The 26,768-nt window shown below is 31.5% G+C and overlaps 1 protein-coding gene across 1 annotated transcript in view; it reads right to left on the minus strand.

Annotated features, from left to right (window-relative positions):
- Positions 1-3,385: 3,385 nt before the first annotated feature.
- Positions 3,386-26,768, minus strand: part of LOC132717063 (lipoxygenase homology domain-containing protein 1-like) — a 120,989-nt gene continuing 97,606 nt past the window's right edge. Inside the window, exons 59-72 of the mRNA XM_060700455.1 lie at positions 23,360-23,517; positions 22,941-23,098; positions 19,746-19,843; positions 18,982-19,145; positions 16,624-16,743; positions 13,569-13,695; positions 12,597-12,751; positions 11,836-12,103; positions 11,191-11,354; positions 8,795-8,881; positions 7,944-8,067; positions 7,328-7,485; positions 6,500-6,657; positions 3,386-4,293 (exon numbers count right to left, since the gene is read on the minus strand). Of these exons, the coding sequence (XP_060556438.1) occupies positions 3,774-4,293; positions 6,500-6,657; positions 7,328-7,485; positions 7,944-8,067; positions 8,795-8,881; positions 11,191-11,354; positions 11,836-12,103; positions 12,597-12,751; positions 13,569-13,695; positions 16,624-16,743; positions 18,982-19,145; positions 19,746-19,843; positions 22,941-23,098; positions 23,360-23,517 (2,459 nt within the window). The 3' untranslated portion in view covers positions 3,386-3,773. The remainder of the gene's footprint in view (positions 4,294-6,499; positions 6,658-7,327; positions 7,486-7,943; positions 8,068-8,794; positions 8,882-11,190; positions 11,355-11,835; positions 12,104-12,596; positions 12,752-13,568; positions 13,696-16,623; positions 16,744-18,981; positions 19,146-19,745; positions 19,844-22,940; positions 23,099-23,359; positions 23,518-26,768) is intronic.

A 26,768-nucleotide genomic window follows, 5' to 3' on the forward strand; every position in this document is an offset into this window, starting at 1 on the left:
TCAATATCTATATGTTAATTTGTTGACCAAGCTACCACATTTATTGTTGTCATGGTAACAAATGAAATAATTTCTTTATGTATCAAGTGTTTTTGTACCAGTAATAACTGTAAGTTACACTTAGAATCTCTACAATGATCACTTTGAGACCGCCCCTTGTTATGCCATTCAAATTAATAATAAACTTATTATTTCTTTTGCTGAAATCTGTCTCTACGCATCTAAATGTGTTAAAATGTGAAGCAATAAAGTTTTATCAGAAATTAAGAAAAATATACTTTACCTTCTGAGCTAATCTAGCAGGTTTGAAGAGGGAAACATGGGGTTATACATAACAAATTCCCTCCATGTTCATAAAAAAAAACATATCAAGACATTTTTCACATATAACAATTATTTATTCTATTTATAAGAAAGTATATAGTAAACAAGAAAAAATCCAGAAACAAAAAAAAAATGTTTTGTATGTAGTGATACTTTAAATGATATTTTAAACAATAATAAAAAGTAGTGATATTTTAAACAATAATAAATGGTAGATCCCTTATGATACATGTACATGGAAGCTACTTCAAGCTTAACTGTCAGTTTAAAGATGTAAATTATTTTAAAATAATTGTGAACTTGAAACAAACTGACATGTCATGTGTGCAACCAACATCAAACATGTAAGACTATTTATGATCCCAAATGTCACTTTGTAAAGCTAAAATCATGGTTTTGCTACAAAGAAAATCTATTTATAGCATCTACAACCTTGACTTTATCTGAGTCATAGTCAATGTCACAAGTAAAGAGCCACAGTCCATGTCACCAGTATAGAGTCAGAATCCATGTCACCAGTATAGAACCTGAGGCTATGTACCAAGTATATAACAAGACGCCATGTTTGAAATACAGAACCAGGCCCCGTGTTCACTAACAAAAGATCAGGATCAGGATCAAGTGATCCTGATTTTATTTTCATTGTTTTATGTTACTAAAATTAATCGTGCTTTCCTAGAATTGAATGGTAGATATTCAAAATGTAAATAATTGCTGATTTGCAAAGAAACCAAACCTTTTTTGGGATAAAATCAACAAATAACAAATCAAATACAAAAATTTTCAGATCAAAATAAGGATAAATTTTAGGATCAGGATCAATATTTGGATCAACTGTAAAATGCCCGTATCTTGCAAAAATGACAATATATTTATTCTAAAATTTCATAAACTTGATATTGCTAGTCTAGTTTTATCAAATTAATATTAGATATTTAATCTTTGAGGATAAACAATGAAGAATATTAGAGTTTTTAAATTTGATCCTGATCTTGACCCTGATCCTTAAATCTTTGTGAACACGGGGCCAGAGTCCTTGTCACCAGTATCGAAGTGGAATCCAGTATCGAATTAGAGTCCATGTCACCAGTATAGAACCGGAGTCCAGTATAGAATGAGAGTCCATGTCACCAGTATAAAGCCAGAGTCCTGTATAGAACCTCAGTCCATGTTACCAGTATAGAACCAGAGTTCATGTCACTTGTAAAGAATCAGAGTCCAAGTCACCAGTTCAGAACCAGAGTCCATGTCACCAGTATGGAATAAGAATCCATGTCATCAGAATCTAGCCAAAGTCCATGTCACCAAAATAGAGAAAAGGTCCATTTGAACTATATTGACTAACTTTGATAAAAATAAACCATTATGTTACCTTTACAAATGTAAAATCAAAAAATAAAGAAAAGTGTGTTTTCTAGTGCCAGGTGTTACCTTTTAATGGACTTGTATTGTCAAAATTCATAATACATGTACTTAACTTTCAGCTGTGACAGGGCATTTTTACACTTTTTGTAACATACAGATCTATAAAATGTTCAGATCAATACATTTTCTTTGCAATAGATTTTTGAAAGTGTCATATTGTATATGAAGATCACGTTTTTGCATTTAAAACAGCTTGTTTTAAGTAAGAGAAATGTATGCCAACTGGATAACCTATTATAAAACTGAATATTTCAAAATACAGTCGAACCAGTGCTTAAGACCACCTCTGAATAAAGATAACCCTTCAAATAAAGGCCATTTTTTTAATAAATCTTTCTAAGATTCATTGATAACATGAAATTAAGTAACCTCCACATAAAAACCAACTGTCTATAACAAAAATATTTTGTCTCTTTCTTGGGTGGCCTATATTTGCTGGTTTGACTGTAACAGGCATAATTGAAATATGTAAAAGATCAACCTTCTACATTCATGACAACAGTTTTTCAAATCTCTGCATTATAAGATATTGGCAGCCAAAATATTATCAATTTAAAAGAGTAAATATGTTTATTTCAATATACACAATGAAAATAAAATTTCAATCCTCTATAAAATACCTTTTCCTCTTATCTAGTTTGATAAGCTGCCAAGAATTAAGATGAAAATGAGCCATAAAAAATGGGAAAAAATAAATAAAATGACACAATGAAATTTTAATACATATGTTACTGTACATCACAAAAAAACGAGCAGTTTCAGCCTTTGACTCAACATTTCGTGTATATGAAAGGAATTTGACAAATATTAAGAAAAGTATGTAATCATAAATTTATGACTTAGGCCTTACGTCTTCCCCTTCACCCTTCAGTCAGAAAAAGCAGGTCTTGGGTTCAAATAGCATGTATGGGATGATATTTGAAGGGGATGGGGCGATTAAAATGAAATTTGTAATTATACAATAATTTTATAAATATCAGATATCACGAGTCACATTTTATGTTACTAACATATCATAAGTTAAGTCACTATATACATATCACTTGTCACTCTACATGTATACATCACAAGTTACTCAATAATTTATAATAAGTTACTAATTTACTGTACAGTACAAATCACTGTATAAATTACAAAATACATTTATACATATATCATATTACATGTCATTGTATATGTCACATGTTACTTTTATTTTATACATATATCAAGTGTCACTGTATACATATCACATGTTACTTTATTTTATACATATATTACATGTCACTGTATAAATATCACAAATAATTGTATATCACAAGTTACTTTTTCTTCATATATCACAGCTCCTCTGTATAATAATTAAATAAAACAAACATATTTATCGTTGGATGTCCTAGATTTGACCCTTCCGTGGTCTGACACCATTTCAGTTTAAGTCCCAAAAGTTTTGTTAAATTCCAATAGGAAAGACAGCAAAATTTTGCCATTGAATCCATTTGAACAAGTACACTGTATAAAACTTTCATTGTATAATTTTTAGGGTGTTAAATCATGTTCACCCAAGGGTATATAAAGATTAAAGAATTATATAAAATCATCATTCTTGATTAAAAACATTTTTTAATATATTACAATCAAAATGCAGGTAAAAAAACTGAAAAAATACTTCCCTTTTTCTATTTTATGTCCTTAAAACATATTATCACAGTTACATCAACATTTTAAAAAAAACTAACTAAAAGAAATGAAAAATAAAATATATAAAAATAACAGAAACAGTTAAACCAAAAAAGCTCTTTCCACAGTGGCAAGGTTAAAGTTCTACATTTTTAAATGAACAATTATAAACATTTTCTTACTTTGGTATTACTTAATTACTGTGTTAATCCTCTTTTACTTGTTGCTAAAAGTCAACATTTTCACCTTTCAATTTACCAAAGTATCAACAAATTACCAGGAAATACTTATTCACATAGACAAGGGACGGTTGAATCTTTGGCACAAATTCATTTTGGCATTTTTACACTGTACATTTTTCACCACTATTCATCCTGTTTTCCAGCAGAATCCTCCTTACCAGTTCCATCTCCTGATTGTTTCTCTGTTTCTTTAGATTTATCAGAATCTGGTACTGGTGATTTATTCTCTCCTTCACTTGTAGCTTTATCTTGCTCTTTAGGTGGTAAGTCATCTGCCTTATCATCAGTCTTACTATCAGTGTTGTCCTCACCTTTGGCAACACCATCATCACCGTTGTTCTTCTCGTCATCCAAACTGTCCCTTTTCCTTCCATCATCTGGTTCATCATCATCATCAGCTTCTTTGTTTCTACTAGAAACTCTTGGACTTTCAGCTTCTATGTTGTCATTATCATTCTCTTCAGTTCTTGCTGTGATTTCAGCACTTTCTTCACCTTCTTTTTGCTGAGTTTCATCATTGTCTTTTGCACCACCTTCTTCCATTGGTTCAACATTACCACCTTGACCATCTGACTCCTTGTCTACATGATCAAGGGCTAATAACCTCTCTGTAAGACCATCATCTTTGTCGCTATGTAACCAACTGAAATTGACAATGTAGAAATTTGTATCATCTTCACATTTATTTCAAATTTATCACAATAATCAACAGCATCTGCCAGCATTATTTTCATTGTTTGACTTCAAGTTTTACTAGTATGGTCATGGCAGTATTCCAGCTAGCTTCACTGATGATGGAAGACTTTAGGTTTCTCACAAAGCCTAGTATCAGACACTTGACGGGATGCATTGATTTTCTAACGACTGCAAGCTATCTTTTTTCCAAAGATTTTTTAACAGTACATATTGATAATGTTTAAGTAGATCCTCACACCACTAAAATATTACAATTCCTAAACTAGAACTATCACTAAATGTGATTAATACCCCCACAAGACTGCTTCGGAAATGAGGATGTTACTAGTAACAGAACACCTTGTAAAAGAATTGAAATATAGAGTTATGGTTGTGGCAATTAAAGATAGTTGTGGTTCTTGTTTTCAATGTGGTTGGCCATTGATGAAGTTTTATTGAATTACGCTGTAATAAGTCCAAAAAGACAAGGAAAAGGCACAGAGGGCAATAACTCTATAAATACTGTAGATGGAGTTATAGTTCTTGTGCACTGCACTTCCTCTTATTGTGCTTGACCATTGTATGAAGTTGTTTTGAATTCCAACCAGTATGTTTTAAGTTATGCTCCGGACAAGGAAAAGTATCAAAGGGCAGTAACTCTGTATTTTGTCAAAATGGAGTTATGCCTCTTGTGCACTGCACTTCCTTTCAATGTCCTTGACAACTGTATGAAGTTGTATTGAATTCCAAACAGTAGTTTTTAAGTTATTCTCTGGAAAAGGAAAAGTAACAAAGGGCAATAACTCTGTAATTAGTCAAGATGGAGTTATGGTTCTTGAACAGTGCACTTCCTCTCAATAAGTTTGACCATTGTATGAAGTTATAATGAATTCCAACAATTAGTCTTCAAGTTATGGTCCGGACAAAAGAAAGCAATGGAAAAGTAACAAAGGGCAATAACTCTGTAATTACTTTAGATAGAGTTATGGTTCTTGTGCACTGCACTTCCCCTTAAAGTGTTTGATAATTGTATGAAGTTGTTTTTAATTCCACCCAGTAGTTTTCAAGTTATGCCCCGGACAAGGAAAAGTAACAAAGGGCAATAACTCTGAAATTAATCAAGATAGAATTATGGTTCTTGTGCACTGCACTTCCTCTCAATGTACTTGACCATTGTATGAAGTTATAATGAATTCCAACAATTCGTCTTCAAGTTATGGTCCAGACAAAAGAAAGCAATGGAAAAGTAACAAAGTGCGATAACTCTGTAATTACTTTAGATAGAGTTATGGTTCTTGTGCACTGCACTTCCCCTTATTGTGTTTGATAATTGTATGAAGTTGTTTTTAATTCCAACCAGTAGTTTTCAAGTTATGCCCCGGACAAGGAAAAGTTACAAAGGGCAATAACTCTGTAATTAATCAAGATAGAGTTATGGTTCTTGTGCACTGCACTTCCTCTCAATGTGCTTGACCATTGTATGAAGTTATAATGTATTCCAACAATTAGTCTTCAAGTTATGGTTCGGACAAAAGAAAGCAATGGAAAAGTAACAAAGGGCAATAACTCTGTAATTACATTAGATAGAGTTATGGTTCTTGTGCACTGCACTTCCCCTTATTGTGTTTGATAATTGTATGAAGTTGTTTTTAATTCCAACCAGTAGTTTTCAAGTTATGCCCCGGACAAGGAAAAGTAACAAAGGGCAATAACTCTGTAATTAGTCAAGATAGAGTTATGGTTCTTGTGCACTGCACTTCCTCTCAATGTGCTTGACCATTGTATGTAGTTATATTGAATTCCAACCATTAGTTTTCAAGTTATGCTCCGGACAAGGAAAATGCAACGGACGTCTGGACCGACCGACCGACCAACCAACCGACCACCGGGTGACTCCTATATACCTCCCCAAACTTCGTTTTTGGGGGTATAATTATAAATAGTTTTCAAAGTGAGACTTTAAACAAAGTTTCAGTGTATTCATATTTATTTATTTATCTTATTATTTAAGAAAAAGATATCAAATCTTCAACAGAGAATCTCTGTGGCTTTTGCAATGCCCTCCAAAATAAATAACTAACACATTCTGGATAAGTCTTCCATGTAAGTTTTAAAAGAAAACTACATATAAACATAATGACAAACACAACTATTATTTCCAAACCAAATCTTACTTTTCACAGGAGAAGACATATTTCTCATCTGCATCAAATGACTCCTTGACAGTAACAGTTTTCAGGTACCAGCCAGAGCCGGGTCCCTGCCCATCATGACCTATCTGCACTTGCATCAGACGTCCTAGATCTACAGCTTGCACTATAAATGTATCCGTCTGAAAAATAAAAGTTTGATAATTCAATATAATAAATAAATAAGATTTTTAATAATTTATCAATTTGTTGGAAGTTTTCAAAAAGTGTTCAAAATGTAGGTAGGTATGTCTAATGTTCTTTACCAGATTTAAGTAAATTAATGGCAGAAACAGTGGGTAGGTAGCTGTTAAATTTTTTTTTTTTACTTTAAACATTAACTTTGGTAAAAGTATTTCATATTTACAAGTGTTTTTTTTAATGAAGTCCTGATTATTTTCAAAATCAATTTATAAACACAGATAAATCTTCAGAAAGTTAAAAATCTTTCAAGTAAATTTTCAATGCAAGAAAATGGTGGCTCATTTTCAAGATAAGCTTCTATTTGTGCTTATTATCAAACTTTTAGGGATTTCAATAGTATCATCCTTGCTTTTTGACATATTTTTTTAAAAACAAGGCAATTTTAAAAAGGTGCCATATTTCTTATTTCTTTTTGTTTTGTTTAACATTTTGCTGAAGATTTTGAAAAAGGAATTTTTTTTTTTGATATGTTAAAGAGTCAGTCATGTGATGGCAAACAAAGCAATATAAATAGATGGCCCCACTATGTGCTGCTTTAATAATTTCAATGTAGGACTACTTGTGAGGCAACTTGAAAAGAAAACTTGGTTTAACTAAATATTTCATTACCTGTCCCGATTCAAATTTGTTCTGAGGAGTTTCGAGATTATGAACCAAAAACCTTTTCCCTGTGTCACCTAGAGTGCCTATAAGGTTGATATAAACTCTAGCATCTGTTCCAGAGCCGAACCCGTCACCGGTCAATGTCTGTACCATATAATCACGTACTGTAAACAATACATATCAACAACTGTTTATTATTCAGTCTTACTCTCTATATTGTTCAGTATTGGCTAGTGCCTTGTCCAATATAGTTTTGACAGCTATGTATTCTTCAAATATAATTCAGTATTGCACTCTTCTAATAGAATTCAGTATTGTACTTTTCTGGTAGAATTCAGTATGGTACTCTTCTAACAGATATCAGTATTGTACTAAACAATTTATCAAGATAGGGCTTCTGTGACTCTTCAGTAGCATGTTCACATAGAATTGTTTTGATATTCGTGTATTAAATGGACAGTTATTTTTCACAAACCAAGTAACAGAGACAGCATTCTGACATTTTAACAAAAGACAATATTCACATCTCTTGGTATCTCTTGATTCAAATCAGAGGCAAGAAAAATAAATGCTCTAGTTTTATTATATATAGCATAAACAGAAGAATTTGTCAAACTTATACCTGGCCAATCTTTTCCTTCTGTAGGAACTTCTACAGCTATGTCAAACCCAGGTTTCTCAAGTGTTAACCATTTGTTTATTGCAAATTCAATCTGCGTCTTGTCAACCATATTCATTAACACAACCTGTTGAACAAAAATAAACCACTTAAAGGCACATTATGCCTCAGAATCATTTGAATTTTCCCTTCTTAAGAAAGGGCAAGCATGACTTTTATAATATCTAAATAATGGTTTTTAGACATGTTAGATGCTTTTCACCTGAAGAAAATAACTCAATATCAATGAAATTTGTAATAAAAGTTGCAAAATGTAAACAAAATAATATTTTGACTTCCATACAAAATACTAAATCACTGTAACAGTACTAATAGGCAAATAAAGCAACAGAAAGCAAAACATGGATCAGGGAATTGGGCATTGAGTAACTTTTTGGAAATTTTAATATGGCACCATAACTAAAAAGGTTTTGAGAAATAAAAATAATAGCATATATGGGGTATAATTGGCATTTAAGATAAGTAAAATGTGAAACATTTGATCAAAAAGGGGGAGCACTATTCACAGAAGATACCAGGTAAAAAAAAATTAGTAACATTATGGAGAAAAGTAGAAAAATCTATTTTTAGCATAAAAAAGACTCTAACTCTGGCTACATCAACTTCAAACATGATTCAAATATAAAAGAGTCCATACAACTTGACTAAAATTTCTAAAATATTTGTCAATAAATGATAGCTCTATGAGAAATGGTAGGTAAAACTGACAAAACAAAGGCTGGAAGATATTATACGCCCCCCCCCCCCCCAAAATTATTTTTTGGAAAGCTAGAAAAATACACTTTGTAACTGACCTTGTCAACCTGCCATGGTTTACCAGAGTTGTCATGTTCAAGTCTTATCTTGCGTATTCTGCCAATCACTTCTGGGTCCAGGAATAACTGTTACGGAATTAAAATAATTAATATATAATTATAAATAACAAAATAATATGTAAAGAGTAAGATAAATACATAAGACGGTCTTTGTAGATATGTTATCCAGTTATGTAATTAAACATGTGACATCTGTTTGATCATTACTCAGCTGACTTGATTTAAATATCTTTACAATTTCTATAAATTAAATACACGAGAATAGAGATTTGTTTTTCGATTATTTGAAGCACTATCATTCCTTCTCAGACAGTAAAACTTGTAATTCAAATTCGTTTTCATCATTTTCTAATATGTTATATAACTTCGAACTGTGCTTTATCCAATGATTATTAATTAACAGTCTAATTTGTTTGATTTTTTGTCTATAAAATAAACTACAAAATGTATATTTTGATTTTTTTCTCTAATTCTAGCTTGTAACAATTGCCTTTTTCAATATCTGAACATTTGTGTCTGCTTCAAGAACTTAGATATAGATTGTAAGTGCATCATATCAAATTTCAAGAACTAAGCTATAGAATATATACTTGTGTCAATTTATAAAGGTCATTAATTTCAACTTATCAAGCACAACAAAACACAAACACTTTAACTTTGATTGAAGTATCCAGCCCTTCAAATGTACTTGTTTAAGATTAACCTTTTCCCTGATACAGCCCCCTTAATTTACTGCTTTACACCCCATAATACAGTAGCCAGATAGATAATCAATAATCAATATCCTACTGATAAGGAGTCACACACTATCTCCATAAAGGGTATGATAAATTATAGGTAAAATTGGTCAAATTAGATACCTATATACTTTAACTGGAAAATAAAGTATTAAGTTGTGTTTTGACAATTTTTGTATCAATAAAAAGTTTGTAGAGAATTGAAATACCTTTCCAATGGTATAAATATCATATTTGTTGGGTTTATACAAATATGTCTACATGAGTTATAAAGTAATAAACTATATACTTGATGGTGTTTTTTTCTCCATTGTTTCAGATAAATTAGGCTACTTATGTGTTTTAACTAATGTGAAATGGTTTAATTACAAGTTTGACAATATATATGTCAATGTAAGATTTGTAGAGATTTGAATTATCTTTCCAGTGGTATAAATTTTATATTGTTAGGCTTTATAACAGTATAATTACAGTAGTTATAAACAATAAAATGATGTATAATTTTTCTCTCTCTTTTACAGGGATTAGGGAAATATGGCTAATTTATTATTAATTTTTTTGGTTTATGCAGCATTCATTTTTAGTGAAATAAATAACAGTCAAGTTCTTTTTTTTACCTTTTTTTATACCAGTAAAAAGAAATCTCACTTTGTTTTTTTTTATTTATTTTATAAGTTTTTTTTATAATTTATTTCATAATAGTAACTGTCATTTCTGTAATACATGTATATAACTGTTGAATGAAATATTTCAGAATTTCTGCTGTCATGGTCATATATTTTCTTCATGAATTATGAATTTAATTAAATTTTATCATTTATAGATCTAATTTGATCAAATGATGATAAAGGAAAGACATCCTCGAGTTCCACGGCCTTTTCGGCATTTTCATGTTGCCGACATCAAAGATGATATATGGGATATGATTTTATCATGTCGTATAATACACGGCCCCATGCTGTGTCTGTTATGAAAACAATAGCGCACATGAAAGAATTTAAACTATTAAACATTTCTTTGTCGGTCATTTTCTTAAAAAAATCGCCGCTGCTACCGGAAATATTTTATTGCTGGGGCCAGAGAGATACCCCTAGTCAGGACGTTAATTAATCCGTGTATATACACATGTCAGCTATCATAAACCAAAACAAACATCAAATCCATTATACCATGCCTGGCACGTGAACGACCCGTGATCATATAAATACTATTTATTCATTAGTTGCTATTTTTAGACACTTTTGTTCCTGTCTTACGATACGTTCTATATTTATTTCATTGACTCGCGCACTCATTAACTGCGTGACGTAAGGAAAACCCCTCACCTGGTTGGTCGCTAATTATACAAAAACTTTAAATAGTAACACCATAATTTTATGCACGGAATCCCCTCATAAAATGTTGATCTTTACGATAACACAATTTACAGGTCTATTTTCCGGGAAAATTGTTGATTTTTGGACAGGTAAATATTGAAGTCGGCGAAAGTCGCTTCCATTGAGATCATGCATGTCGGCGATTCTCGCTTACATGCGGTAATCGATAAAGCCGTCGATTCTCGCTTCTATCAGGGAATGGTAAAAGACGGCGATTCTCGCTTCTATAAGGGAAAAGGTTAAACATCCATCAATATCTTACATCAAATTCGTCTGTTTTTCCAGAATAGAAGTACCCAACACTTGAGGAACCAAGAGTTATGGGTCCTGAGTTATCAGCATCTCCGTATACAGTGAGAGTCACATTAGAGTCTGTACCACTATCTGCCTCCTCACTGGTCGTCACATACGCTTTCCAGTCACCATCTTCAAATATAACATAAATTATCAACTTTCCTCAATGCAAACATATTAATTCAGCTCTTTATTAAAGTGACACTTTTTTTTGTTCAGTAATTAGACTAATTACTGAACAAAAGAAATTAAGTACGGTAGATTATTTTTTATTTTTATTTTCCGGGACAGATACATTACTTCCGGGACAATCTCGGACGTCTGGGATGTTATGGCATGTATGAATTAGTCATAGCAATTTTCTTTACAATCATTCTGAAGCTTATGGCTTTTACTGGTGGAGACAGAGCAGAGATGCCTCTTCTGTAAATTTTTCAATGTTGTTTACTACAGCTGCAACATAGCAAGAACACTTTTAAAAGATCATTGGTTCTAAATTTGAGCTTTAAATCACTTTTTCAGTACAACATATAAATTATGACTTGTTTGTTTGAGCGGGAAATTATCTCTTATCTAGGAAGGATTGAATTTTCAACAAATGCAACAGACTTACTTTTGTATTCTTTATCATCAACTTCTTGTTGTTGTGGGGCAGTTTCAATAACATCTGTCAATGGCAGCGTGACCTCTACATCATTCTCCCCACTACCCTCATCTAACCAACGGCCACATTCAAACACATACTGTGAGCTAGAGTCCTCTTTCTCCTTAACAACAATCTTATCTAGCAACCAGCCTGACCCTGAACCTGATCCATCATGAGTGACCTTCACCTTGGTCAGTTGTCCAAGGTCAACAGCAGGAATATCAAATACATCTTTCTGTAACCATAGGAACAATTTGGTTGTAAGTTTCATACTTTATGCAAGACTTGTATAACTGTTAATAATACATCAATAAGATGGACTTTTTATTGAACAGGTCTTTACTTATTGCGAGAAAAAAATAATCTTGTTAATAATCAAAACAAAAGTATTTTTGCTGCTGTAAGTTACTAGATGCCCCACTTGCACAAATTAGTTTAAAAAATATATACTGTCAAACAAAATTACAAAATTGAATTTTAAAATCTTGGCTAATTAAAACTCCACTTGGCTTATTCCACCCCCCCCCCAAATCCTTTCTTAATCTTTACTCTGCGGTACCCAAAAAATGATAATGACTTATATTAAAATTTTATCTTGGTATTGCCAGTTAAAAAGATGGAAGCCGAAAATTCTTTTTAAGAGATTAAGCAGGTTAAAATCAAATCTTAAAATTTAACACTTTGATTATTATCTCCCCTCTTATGAGAATTCAATCAATGTTAGTTACCTCCCCTCCTTCAAATTTATCCGAGTTAGTGCGAGAGTGCATTAATCTCCTTAGACCAGTATCACCCCGCTCTCCATATATCTGGACACTGACATTAGCATCTGTACCAGCCTTAAACTTGTCTCCTGTATAAATCTCCATCTGGTACATGTTCACTGAAACATGAATATACATATGAGCAGCGTCACGACAAAACTAACATAATGGGTTTGCGACCAAGCGTGGATCCAGACCATCCTGCGCATCCACGCAATCTGATCAGGATCCATGCTGTTCGCTATCATTATCTCTACTTGTAATAGGGTTGGTTAGTGAACAGCATGGATCCTGATCAGACTGCGCAGGCTGGTCTGGATCCATGCTGGTCGCAAACCCATTATGTTGGTTTTGTCGTGATGCGGCTCATATGGTGACGATACAACTGATGTAAACATAGTTCATGTTACTTGAAATTTAGATATTGAAATAGCTTTTAATACTAAGGATTTTTTACAAGACAGGATTGAAAAAAAAAATCTCATATTTCTGTACCACTTGATGTAGGTCTTGATAAATAACTTGTGGGCAAATTTTCAGATCATACCCATACCCTATTTTTCCATTTTTTTTCTTCAGAATTTATTGTACAAAATGATCCAAAAATGAAGTGTTTCAATGCCTTTCACTTAAATCAGGTTTAGAATCACACAAAAATCTGATTTTCAATATTTAACTGCAAGCATATTTCTTTAGTATCTTTTGCAGATTTTTTCCACTTTAAGTGCTTCATTTCATCTATGTAAGAATTTCAAATTTTATGTTTTTAGGCTTTTTGACCTCAAGTGCTTTAAGCAGCACAAGATCAGATCAGCAGTTAAAGAAATGATATCATAAAAAGCAGTGATATAACCTAACAACTACAAGTATCTGTTTTGACATAAAAGGGAGAAATGGAAATGGAGGAAACTTAAATAACTGCATATAGTGACTTACCACTCAGTTTATTTTCAGTTTTTGCCACAGGAATTTCTCTCCAGAAGTCCATATATTTCTCGACTTGTACCGAGACACCGGCTTCCATTTCATATTCCATGCCTACAGTGTCATCTTTCAGCTTCATCTGATAATGTTATAAAGATTCTTAACAGGTTATATGGCCAGATATATACAGTTATTTGCAATATAACCACAGCTATTTGCAATACAACCAAATTCATTTGCAATACAACCAAATTTATTTGCAATATAACCCTCATCTAATGACTTGGTTTATATATTCAAACAACAACTTATATAGGACCAAGTATCAAATCTTTACAACTTATAATATACCTATACATTTTTTATAATTTCAATTTAAGAAATACATAATTCCAGATTAATTTTCTACACTCCACAACTTGTATTGATCAAGTCATGATGTTACCTACTTGTATTGACATTCATATGCCTGTTAGAATGGAATAATCATTCATCTGTTAAGATTTTCAGAAGGAATATAATTAAAGGAAAATTCCATATATAAAAGTTTAATGAAGATCTGATATATAAATGAAACTGAAAGAGTTTCAGGCTGTCAACCAAGTCTTATCCAAAATAAAGGAGGAATATAGGAATATTTTAGTAGGAAATATAGGAGTTTTTGGACCATTTTGAGGCAAAAAATAGGAGTTTTCAACTTAAATTATTTAACTTACCAATGCTTATATAAATGTAAATTATTCTTACTTTTACACATGTAAATTATTCTTACTTTTACACATGCTGTTTCTACAATAAAATGTCTACTGTATAAGTGAAGGACACCATTAGCAGGCTGTCCAGCACCTTCCGACATAAAATTAGGGCGAATTTTAGGGTAATATTTCAGAAATTTTAGGGCTAAAATTAGGAATGTTAGGGTACATAATAGAAACTTTAGGTCTAAAATTTGCAATTTTATAACTAAATAAACTAAGGCCCCAAAGGACCATGATGAGGGCTAATCTTTGCATATTTGACACAAAAGTAACTCACAAATAATGCTCTAGTTTAGTTAGAGCAAAATTGCTATCAATGTGGACTCACTGGTCAACTGCCTCACCTGCGGAAATGGTCATAGTCAAATCATGTTCAAACCATATTTTTTAAACTGGCTGAACATGTCAAAAAGAACATGTTCTACCTATGTTTTGGGAATGTTATAACCACAAGTGTCTAAAAGGAATTCTTATACAGTGAAATTCTTGCACAATGCAGCTTTTGAATATGGACAAATGAAATTTTTTGTACAAGTAGGAAGTAAAAAGGCATTTGCCTTAGTACAGTCATTTGAATAAATGGGAAGCATCTATAATCAACACAAAGAATTGCACATCAAAAAAGTTCATCACACAGACCATTCAATTGCAGTTTATCTAGATCATATAATTGCAAAATGTGTGTACATTGTAATTGGAAATGAGCTTTATATTAGTGAACTTCAAAATTATTTTTGAGTGTGATTAATTACATGAGTCTGCCTTTTCCTAAATTGTACCAGATGAATGAAAGAACAAGAATTGAATGAAATTGATAACTTTGTGGCAAAATAAGCAAACTCTCCTACAAAGACATCGAAAAGGATAAATAAGTATGAGGGAAAGAATAATTTAATCAAAGTCTATGTTAACCCATTTAGTACTTTACAATGTTGTTTTGATATTATGCAGATTTAAATAAAAGAGTTGTTTACTTTGTGAGTAAACAAATTGTACATTAATTTTTAACAACTATTTATACATGTTTTTAATTAAGATTGTGTAACAACAGCTTCATAATGATCATTTTTAAATATGATATGATATAAATGGACCACTTCAGAAATTTGGATAAAATGAACAAACATAAAATTCAAGATATCTGGAGTTGGCAAAACAGTGTCAAAATATTCCAGAATAAGTGGACTCTTATGGTTATGATTTGAGTTTTAGGACCATGATATGGTAGTATTTTTGCTGTCAATATGATTATCAACAAATGCTTTGATTATGAAATAGCAATGTTACTAAGACATAGTCAAAGTAACTTTCAGTTAAAACGAAACCATTTCAATGTCATCAATTTTGAGTTGGTATATCATGGCCGAATCATTTTTGACCATGTTCAAAACATGGTTGACTTAGTTATGTCCGTGATTATTTTGACAGGGTTACAAGTTATAAGTATGTTTATAACAAAAGATAAAAAAATTAGGAATATCAGTGAAAAAATAGGACATCTTTAGGAATTCCCTTTGAATTTTTCACTTTTTTTAGGAATTTTAGCCAAACTGAAAAAAAAAAAGGATTTTTTTAGGAATTTTAGGGACGCAGCGGACAGCCTGCAGTAGTTAACCACAGCATCAGCATCCCGGCAGAAAGTTACAGCAATGCATGACCATCATCTGAATGGTCACCTGAAATAAAGATGACATACTGATGCACTGCTTTTCATGGTGACCATGCAGATTGCTATGTGGAGCACAGCAGCCTTGAGCATAGTAATGTGATGCTGATGCAGGCATACACATTCTCTTACCTGTAAAATACAAAATGCCAAAAGCAGTACCAAAATTTAAATCTCTTTGAATTCCTCGGCAATATATTAAAAAAAAAATATAGGAAAAAATAATCAAAATATAGGAGAATATAGGAAAAATAGGAGATTTTTTAAAATATAGGATTCCAACCCAAATTATAGGAGTTTTATAGGAATATAGGAATTGGTTGACAGCCTGGAGTTTAGATTAATATTAATAAATTTATTCACCCTGTTGAATAAAATGGTTTTTTGCAAGCCTCTTGCGAGCCTAATATTGATTTACTAAAAAATTCAATTTTAGCATTGAATCTACACAATTATAATATTCTATTTATCAAATTCCAAAATGAGAAAAGTAAAAAAAAAACAGTAATTTTTCATTGATGCATCTATACGTGTAATGCTTATATTAGTGCAGTTTAATGCCATATATAATGCAAATAATATCAGTCATATTATAATTATTATTATATGGTAAAATAATAATTTAGTGATAAAGCTTTCTTACACTTTCCAGGAACCAGCTTGGAGCCATATTGTAATTGCTATACCAGGGAACATCATACTTGTTGCCATGGAAACCAACCCTTACTTTATACAACTGTCCAATTTCACCCACCACTTGAACCTGAAACACATTATTTTTAGCAAGTGAATATTATTTTAATTGTTTGTTAAAAAAAATGATATAACCAGACAATAAGAATGTAACAAAATTGTTAATAACTGTCCATGGACAGCAGTCTTCGTTACTTTAAGTCCTTGATACCAAAACAAGAGCTGTCCTTTAAAATATAAGCAAGCCAGAAAATGATAAAACCATTCAAAACATTAACAGGGAGTATTGCCCTCCTTATTTTCAGAATAGTCAAACAAATAAAGAATGAAACAAACTTATCATACTTCCTTTAAAGCCATTACCTCAAAGCATGATAACGTTGTTTTTTTTATCTCAAACTCATTTACCATAAAGTTGTAGGATACTGATTTTAACAGTAGTTAACTTCAATACAACTTAGCACCATAAATTGAGTTATAAATTATGTTAAAGCCATCTATAAGTAGCTATCATACTTTAGATCAATGGTTCTATATTTATCGAGATAGTTTTTACAACAGAAAAAAACCCATAACAAAACAAGCCAGGACTAGAAATTGTGATTTATTTAAATTTATTTTTCTTTTACACATAATTGTGTTTCAAGTCTGATTAACAGTTTTAAGATCATAATTCTTTTACAGATTGAGTTTTTATTTACACTGGAACATTGAAGCCTATTTGACAGACATAATGGTTTCATTTTGGAAAAATTACAGACAATGTATAACTTAAGATGGCACCTATGAGCATCCGAGTAGAAAAATTACCTTCCCACTAGCTTGCAGGACATAAACAAGCAATTATCATAGTATTGCAAGCAATCCATAAGTCCCCTACCGGATAGAACCCCATCAGCATTCTGAAGGGCCATTGGCCATTCACTAATGTGTAAATTTTTCTCTATTTTAAGTAAATTTGTTGGAAATGTTCTTTAAAAGTGATTACAGGAAAAAGTTTTTATGAACAGACAGACAGACGGACTGAAGGACATCTAAAGTTAATATTTGAAACATCCCTGTTACCAAAATGTTACATTTTAAAAAGCAACATTCTTAAAGAGGAGATAACTCTGGAATTAAAGATGCAAATTCATAAAAAGTTTCAGCTCATATAACATTTTAAAAAGCAAAATTCTTAAAGAGGAGATAACTCTGGAATTAAAGATGCAATTTCATATAAAGTTTCAGCTCTTTTTGACTAATCACAAATATTGTTATATTTGCCATGTTTTAAGCTTATTTGTTGCCAAGGCAACCAATATTTTTTCAAAATAGGAAGAACAGATAAGACATGCATAATCTCAAGACTGCCATCTACCCACATGTCAAGTTTCATAAAAATATTTCCAGTACTTTTTGAGTTATCACTGGATTCACTTTATGTGTAAAATTTGCCATATTTTCAGTCTATGTGTTGCCATAGCAACCAGAATTTTCAACATAGGAAGAAAAGAAAAAGACATGTATAATCTCCATACTGCCATCTACACATATTACAAGTTTCATAAAAATATTTCAATCACTTTTTGCGTTAACACTGGATCCAGTTTATGTGTAAAAATTGCCATATTTTCAGTCTATTTGTTGCCATAGCAACCAGAATTTTCAACATAGGAAGAAAAGAAAAAGACGTGCATAATCTCCATACTGCAATCTATCCATATATCAAGTTTCATAAAAATATTTCCAGTACTTTTTGCGTTATCGGTGGATCCAGTTTATGTGTAAAATTTGCCATATTTTCAGCCTATTTGTTGCCATAGCAACCAGAATTTTCAACATAGGAAGAAAAGAAAAAGACGTTCATAATCTCCATTCTGCCATCTATCCATATATCATGTTTCATAAAAATATTTTCAGTACTTTTCAAGTTATCGAGGGATCCAGTTTTGTGGACGGACGGACTGACGGACGTTCTCACAGGACAGTAATTATGTGGCTACTCTATTGTTCTCTCTATTGTTCTTTTTAGCCACGCAAAAGAAAATAGCCACATAAAAGCATTACGGAATGAATGACATCAAAGAGAACCTATTGTCCCTCTAGCCACATAATTACTCTCCTGTGAGTGCGGACTGACAGACGGACGGACGGACAGACGGACGGAGGGTAAACCTAAAGTCCCCTCCAGTAAACCGGTAGGGGACTAAAAACAACAAAATCTTATGTTTGAAACAAAACCATTTTAGTGAGGTAAAAGTCATTAGAATTTGACTTTTCAGCTACCATTGTGGATTAACATAATCTATCATAAAGATAGTCCTACCTTAAACATATCTGATTGACCCTTGTTAAATCTGAATTCTTCTTCTCCCCCTATAACCACTGGCTCACTGTGACCTTTGTCCCCGTAAAGGATTAGCTCTATGGGGTTACCAGTTCCCTCGCCAACATCAGCACCAGTTTCTGTCCATATTGTCCACGGACTCCCTTTAAAAACATTCCAAATACATTATTACAAAATATCTAACACCAGACAACATAAAAAGCATTACTAAATCTCTAGATTATGTTACCAAGATAACAATAAAAACAATACAATTTACTAGCAAGATTTTGTGTTTTTTATCTGGGATCTTTTTATATACAAAATAATAAGGTTGGTCTTATCACAACTTACATGCATTTATTGCAAGGGAAAGATCACTCCATATTATGTAGACATTGATACAAGAGTAAATATATCAAATTAAACATTTAATTTACATAAAATCAACTGCTGATAAAAATCACACTGACACATTATAGGTCATATGGTGACATTCCAGCTTTACTGGTGGAGAAAGATCTCAGGTGCCCTTCCATGCATTATTTCAGGCACAAACGGATAACTGAGTAGAACCACAGAGGTTATGTAAGCTGGCTGGATAGTTTCCTCACATGAAAGAATCCAAAGTCCCTGTCCTGATTTGAACCCACAGCGGTGAGGGGCAAGTGGTTTGAAGTCAACGACCTTAACAACTCGGCTACGGACGCCTCTAGAAAATGTCTTTTAAGTTTAGAAAAGAGATAAAATATGATAATATCTACCTGATATAGTTTCATCTGTTTGATCATCACCCTCTAGTACCTCAGTTAGAGGAAATTCCTGCGATACATGCGTCTCCCCTTCTGCTACATCCAACCAACTGTAAAACAACAAAACACATTTAACACGAATAATACTTTTTATCACATACCCTTCCACTTTTATGACTCCGTAAAAAAGGTACTGCACTGACGTGCATATTTTTTGATGTGACATCATTTTTGTTATATAAACATAGTGCCAAGATGCGCTAAATGTTAGCGTTATATTATAGGCGTTTTTTTTTTTTTACTTCAAATGGTCCTTATTTATGGTATGTGATAATTAGAATATTAACTTCATTTCAGTTTTATACTATATACTACTCTAGTTATTACATAGAAAATTTCAGTATCACACAATTTATCTTTATTAAGTTTGAAAAATTCATGTAATCATTCAACATTTAAAAATTTGAGAAGGCTAAATGAAGTCCATAAAGAATTCAGAAAAAAAAGACAATCAATATGTATAAAGCTAATTCAATTAAGATTTAAAACGGCCTTCAGCTTTTATTTTTTGTTGGAAAAATAAGTCTGTGTTGTTTCAAACTAAGTATTTCAGTAATTATTTTATCTTGGAAAAGTGCATCATATCAACATTATAAGCCTTCTTCAAAACTGCAGCAAGACAGCGTATCAATGACCATGTTTCTAAAAATAGAAGATCTGGAAATGAATAGTTCGTTTTACTTATTTACACAAAGATTAGAGGTATAAATGGGTTTCCTTATTGCTAACCATATGTATTTCCTGCAGAAAATATCAATTTTTACTTAAATACTTTTGATTTGACAATTAAATGAAACAATTTTTCTAAAAATAACATATTTAAACATTAGAAAAGCTGAAGGCTGCTTTCATATATCTTCACACTGTCAGGGGCGTACCTCTGCTTATTATGAGTGTACGCCGAGTGCCGGTTTTTGGCCAAAGGATCGCCAGAGACTTATATATCATATATAGCTATGTGCTATAAATAAAGGATTTAGGGGATATTTTAGCTAATTGTACTACTATTGTCTTTATCTATAGTTATGAAAATAGTACATAAATTGAATGTAATAGAAATAACATGTAGTCTAACGTGGACACTGTTTTAAATAGTTCAAAAATATTTGCTTTTAGAAAAACAAAACATAGCCACGTGTCTCCCTTGTAAAAAAGATGGGTTTTATTTCCTTTTATAACAAGTTTAGTTTTTTCTTTGTTATTTTCTTTTGTTTCACTATAACTTAACGTGAGATATAATCAAGGAAAATATGCTTTACTGGGGCGTACCTTGGCTTATTTTGAGTAAACGCAGAGTTCAGGTCTTTGGTCGAGACTTATTTCAAAGATAACTCTTTTCTATTACCAGGGATTATACTTCTTAAAAATTGTCTTTATCTATAGTTATGAAAGTTACATCAAGTACATGTATTGAACGTAAGAGAAATTGCACAGTCTAGATTTTACACTGGCTTAATAAAATTAATTCATAAAAAAGTTATTTACTACCGTGTATCAGAAAAAAACTAAACATAGCCAGGCGTCTCTATTGTTATGAAGATGGGTCTAAGAAGTCTTTTTCCTTGTTATTTTTCTTTAGTTTCAACATACCGTAACATGAGATATAATCAAGGAAAATATTATTTAAAATGATCTGTAAAACGATAATACAAACACAATAGCTTAAATGTTTTTGTGTAACAATAGGTTATTGTATTAACATCTAAATTGTAGTATCGCGTGATCATTTAAGTCCTTTAAAAGTATTTCCAAATGCGCATTATGTCAATGTGAAAGAAAATAATTTTTATCTATAACAATGTTTTTCTCAACTATTGTGTTTCAATTTTCTTCCGAAATATTTAAATTAGTTCAGTACATTGTTACATGACTAACGCACATAAAAGCATGTTGGTATATAATCAGAAGCCAGTGAAAATAAAAGAATCTGGACTTGACGTGTCTTATTATCTCTTATATAGGTATACATTGTTCTCATTGTATATTTATCTATGTTTCATATGTATAGATGAGACTATGTACGGGGGGTTATCCAAAAATTTCATGGACTTTCATTGTTGCGTAAAATACATTTGAGATTCTTACATTGCTTAGAAGAATAAATAACAAATAAACACAGAAAAACTCATGTAAGTAGCTTCTTATATGACACAATATTTAATTCTACATAAACAGCGGCACACTCCAAATGTTATTGACGTAAACGTCATAATAACGTACTGTACAACTTGTGCTTCAATATGTATAGATGAGACTATATATATCATTGTTTACAGTAGGTTGCAATTTATTTCTATAGTCAATAAAATAAGGCGGTAGAAATAACTTTATATATTGATATTTTTTTAGGTCAAATAAATATAAGTTGACTATGGTTTGGGATGATAGATGTGGGCAATGGTTTTGAATAAAATTGATATAAGATGAAAGAATGTTACTAACTTAGAAATGATATAATAACTTGTAACTATAAGGTTAAATATAAAAAAAAGAATTACATATGGTCAACTCCCTTCCATTGTGCTACAGATGTCAAGTTGCAGACAAGGCTTAATTTTGCATATAAATGTTAAATAATGAAATAAATGTTCAGTTTTCATTGATTTTGATTCTGCGGGAAAGATGATTGTAAATGAATTTGACTTTTTATTATCATTATTTGGGTTAATCTGCATTATAACATTGATTATTTTGATAACTCAATCTGCAGAAAGAGAAATTTCCAAAGAAATTATTCATATCATATTTTTTTTACATTCCGTGGCTCTGTAGAAAGGCCAAACATTTTTGTTTTCGGAGTCCTTTATAGAATCCGCATACAGTAGGATGTTATAAATCAAAATCTTAAGACATTTCAACGATACCTCCATAAAAACTTTTATTACACGGATTCAAGACTGAAACAACGATAGATCAATTCTCACTAAAATTGTGTATACACATTATCAAAATAGGTAACACATATTCGAATTAGGAAACATCCTTAGCATACCTAAAGAATTAATTAGGAGCTACAAATATGTTGATCAATCTATGTCCGATTTGAAATTTTCTTCTTTTTTTTCTTTTCATACGATCATGCGTATTTGGCGTATCGGTAGGTACACCACTGAATGTATACATTGAAAATAAAATAGATAATCTTACTCATCACATTTGAACACATATCTGGTCTGACTATCTTCTGCTGTCTTGACAACAACCTTCTCCAAGAACCAACCTGACCCCATTCCTGAGCCATCGTGACTGACCTTGACCTTTGTCAAGTCTCCAAGGTCAACAGCATTTAGTTCAAATACATCACACTGTAAGGTAGGAAGAAATAAGAATTTTACATCACAATAATGATTTAAAACTAGATACTTGCTGCAATGCATCAAAGTAAAGTTTAGGTACTGACCTTTATATGTGACCTTGCATGGGCTAATTTTCGAAAAACAAATATAAACAATGTACACTGTAGATAGTACAATTCATAATACAGTTACTTGCTATGTACAGAATGCACAAAATTCAACATAATCCTACACATAAGACTTTTCCTTGAATATAAAAACGAGCATCACCTGTCCTTGTTCAAACTTGTTGGTGTTTGTTTTTGATGCCATAAGACGTCTAAGACCAGTGTCACCCTTGTTGCCATGGATACTGAGATAAACATCTGCATCAGTTCCTGCTTTTGACTGACTACCAGTGTAAACCATAACATGGTATTGGTGTAATGCTGAAATCAAAATAAATTTCATTAAGAAAAAAAAAAGAAATCCTGGCGACCATGGAAACAGCGTTTTTTTATCAAATTATTCACCTTGGTCTTAAATCTTACATTTCCTTTTAGGAAAAAATGTAAGCTTGTTTAAATTGCTTTTGAGACCATTTTCCTTAAGTTAGATTTCAATAATTTTTTTATGTCTGAAGAAGTTCCTGTGCATTAAAACGTGCAGAAATTCATTTACAGATAAGTTGGCAACATCAAAGCAACACAAATATGTGTCAAAATATCTTTTTCAATCCGCGATAAGCTTTCCACTTCACTGTTTTACATCTTGTTTAAAGCAGGACCCTTCCAGATTCATGTAAATTTTCATGAAAATTTTGGAAATGTTTTTAAAAGTAAAATATTGTGAAGTAAACAAATCAGGAAACTTACAAACCACGAAAATTAACAAAAAGTGGTCAAGATATGCAAAAAAGCCCTTACTGTGTTAGTAACACAGTAGAAGTATGGTGATAAAATAGTGCAAAATCAGTGTTAAACCACACATAACCTTTAAAATATACCTGGGATCTTGAATGTTTTTACCTTTCTTAAAAGTTTAGTGCATTTTTCTCAAAATTGATTTTCTTGAAATATTTTATCTCATCTGGAGGCGTGCAGATTAACTTTATGTTTTTTTTTTTAACTTCGCTCATTTAGGAATGAATAGAACTATTACAAATTCAAATTCAATTCAAATGTTTATTGCATAATCAGGCCACCAGCCCATACACATATAACATAATACATATAATAATATAACAGTCATGTGAGGCAATAACATGATTTATATATTGTCAAGAAAATAGAACAATTATACACACAATTATTTCAGAAATATTTTATGTTTGTAAGTCAATATAATAATTTTCTAGCCTGAATTGAGAAAATGTATTCTTTCTTTTGTAGGAAAATACAAATACATATCAAGTTCTCTAATGACTTTTACATTTTGACAAGACATTAAATTATAAAACATTAGTTCATTTGGAGTCTGATAATATACAGAAGGTATGTATTTAATCCTTAAGTCATTGTAAAGAGGACACACTGAAAAAAAAGGTACAAATCTTCCAAATAACATTCACAAAAAGGACAATTCCTATATTCAACAGTGATATCATAATATCTACATTTTTCCACCATAAGGCTATGTGCTGAACTACAATATCTTGCCATACAGGTTCTAAATTTTTCAATATCAATGGCATTGATGTATTTTTCAATAACATAGTTTTGTTTAAAATTTACATAATGGCATAATTTACTCATACACTTAACAAAACTTATAACTGTGCAGTTTTTAAATGTGAATAACTTTTTTATTACTTGACATTTTTTACCCAAATTTTGGAATTCATCGTTTGAATGGTTTATTTTTACAATGCTATATTCAGAAATAACGGTTATTTTTGTTGTGTGCGTTCATCCGTGACATGACATAAACAACAAAGTGCACGTGAGGGTGACAGGTTGGCGCTAAATGAAGTTATTATTGACCATCAAGGATTCTATTAAATTAAAGACATCCAGAAAACATAAATTTGTTGCAGAATTTTCGCAATTGAAAAAAAATGGCCGTCTAGAAGTTTTACGCAAGGGAATTTGCATTTCAGGCGCCCATTTTGAAAATAAATTTGCATAATATTTTCTCAAATAAACATATTGACTAAGATTTTACTTTAAAACTAAAAACAAACTTACTTGATACTTTCATATTAATGAAAATATCGTGTTTGCATTGCTTTTAGCAACTGGGTTCAACGCGTTACGGAGATCGACATAAACCAGTCTTTACTGAAATTCAATAAAGCAAATATTAAAATCACAGTGACATAATGCCCTGGAATTCATTGTAGTATTATACCCTATCGGTGATCCTATGTTTTATGTTTGTATTTTAGTGAAATCAAGAGATTTAGACCTTTTTGCACCCAATATAAATACACATTTTACAGAAATGTGAAATTCGGTTTTCGCACAATATTGCACACATCGCTATTTCTCAGTAAGTACGAATCGCCCTGACATAAAAAAGGAATCCCATCATTGCACATATCTGTACTATACTTGGTTAAAATTTCAGCGATCTATGTTTATTAGTATCTGAGAAAATTTGATTTTTATACGTGCACACTTATAAGATTTGTTAAGTGTAGTACTACACTTATCTCTCCATTCTTATACATATTGATCCTTTAATCTTTGAGTATATTGTAACAAAAATAACTTTGGATTGTCAACCCTTTGATCCTCCCAAACATAACCATTTGAAAATAAATGCACACGAACATCAGTAGCCCAATTATGATAGCCCATGTTGTTATAGATCCTTAACATTTCATAACATAACTTTACATAACGATCACTAGGTAAATTGAGTATTCGTAACCAATATGAAATACATTTTTTTGCAGTATATATATACATGGGGTATCTTCCAAGGTCACCCAGTACTGCATTATTACAAGATGTTGTACTTAATTTTCAGAAATTGTTTACAAACAAAAATATGGACATTTTCTATACAAGACATCCTTTGAAGACCCCACAGTTCAGAACTATACAATAATATGGGTGCCACTTTTGCATCATATAGTTTAAAAAAAGTATTGTTAGGTAGACACGGTAACTGATCTAGAGAGTTTATCATTAAAACTGAAGCCTTTTTTGCTTTATCTGACATATTTTCTGCCATTTTATAGAAACACAGTCTATTTGTAAAATAGACGCAAACATATGAAAAGCCATTAACCACTTCTAAATTATCATTACCATATTTACATTGCCCTCTTTTTGCTAGCCTACCACCCTTCTTGAAGACAAATATATTGGTCTTTGATATATTAACAGTTAACTTATAGTCATTACAAAATTTATGTAGAACATTTAGCTGTTTCTGAAAACCTACAACTGTATCTGACATGAGGGCAATGTCATCTGCATACATTAACATGAATAATTCAACCAAACTAGGAAACAATTGTATTCCACCAATTTGTTCATTACACATAACTGTATATAACTCATTTATAAACATAGAGAACAATATCAGACTTAAGGAACATCCTTGAAGGAGCCCCACAGGGTATTCAAATACATTTGTTAATTCTGTCCTTGTTCTAACACATGCTTTGACTGAAATATAAATTGAAGGTATAGCCTTATATAAATGACCTTTGATACCATTATTTCTCAGAACTGTGTATACATAATAA

Source organism: Ruditapes philippinarum, unplaced genomic scaffold (genome assembly GCF_026571515.1).
Source record: "Ruditapes philippinarum isolate M1 unplaced genomic scaffold, ASM2657151v2 ctg61_1_1_1_1, whole genome shotgun sequence".
NCBI lineage: Eukaryota > Metazoa > Mollusca > Bivalvia > Venerida > Veneridae > Ruditapes > Ruditapes philippinarum.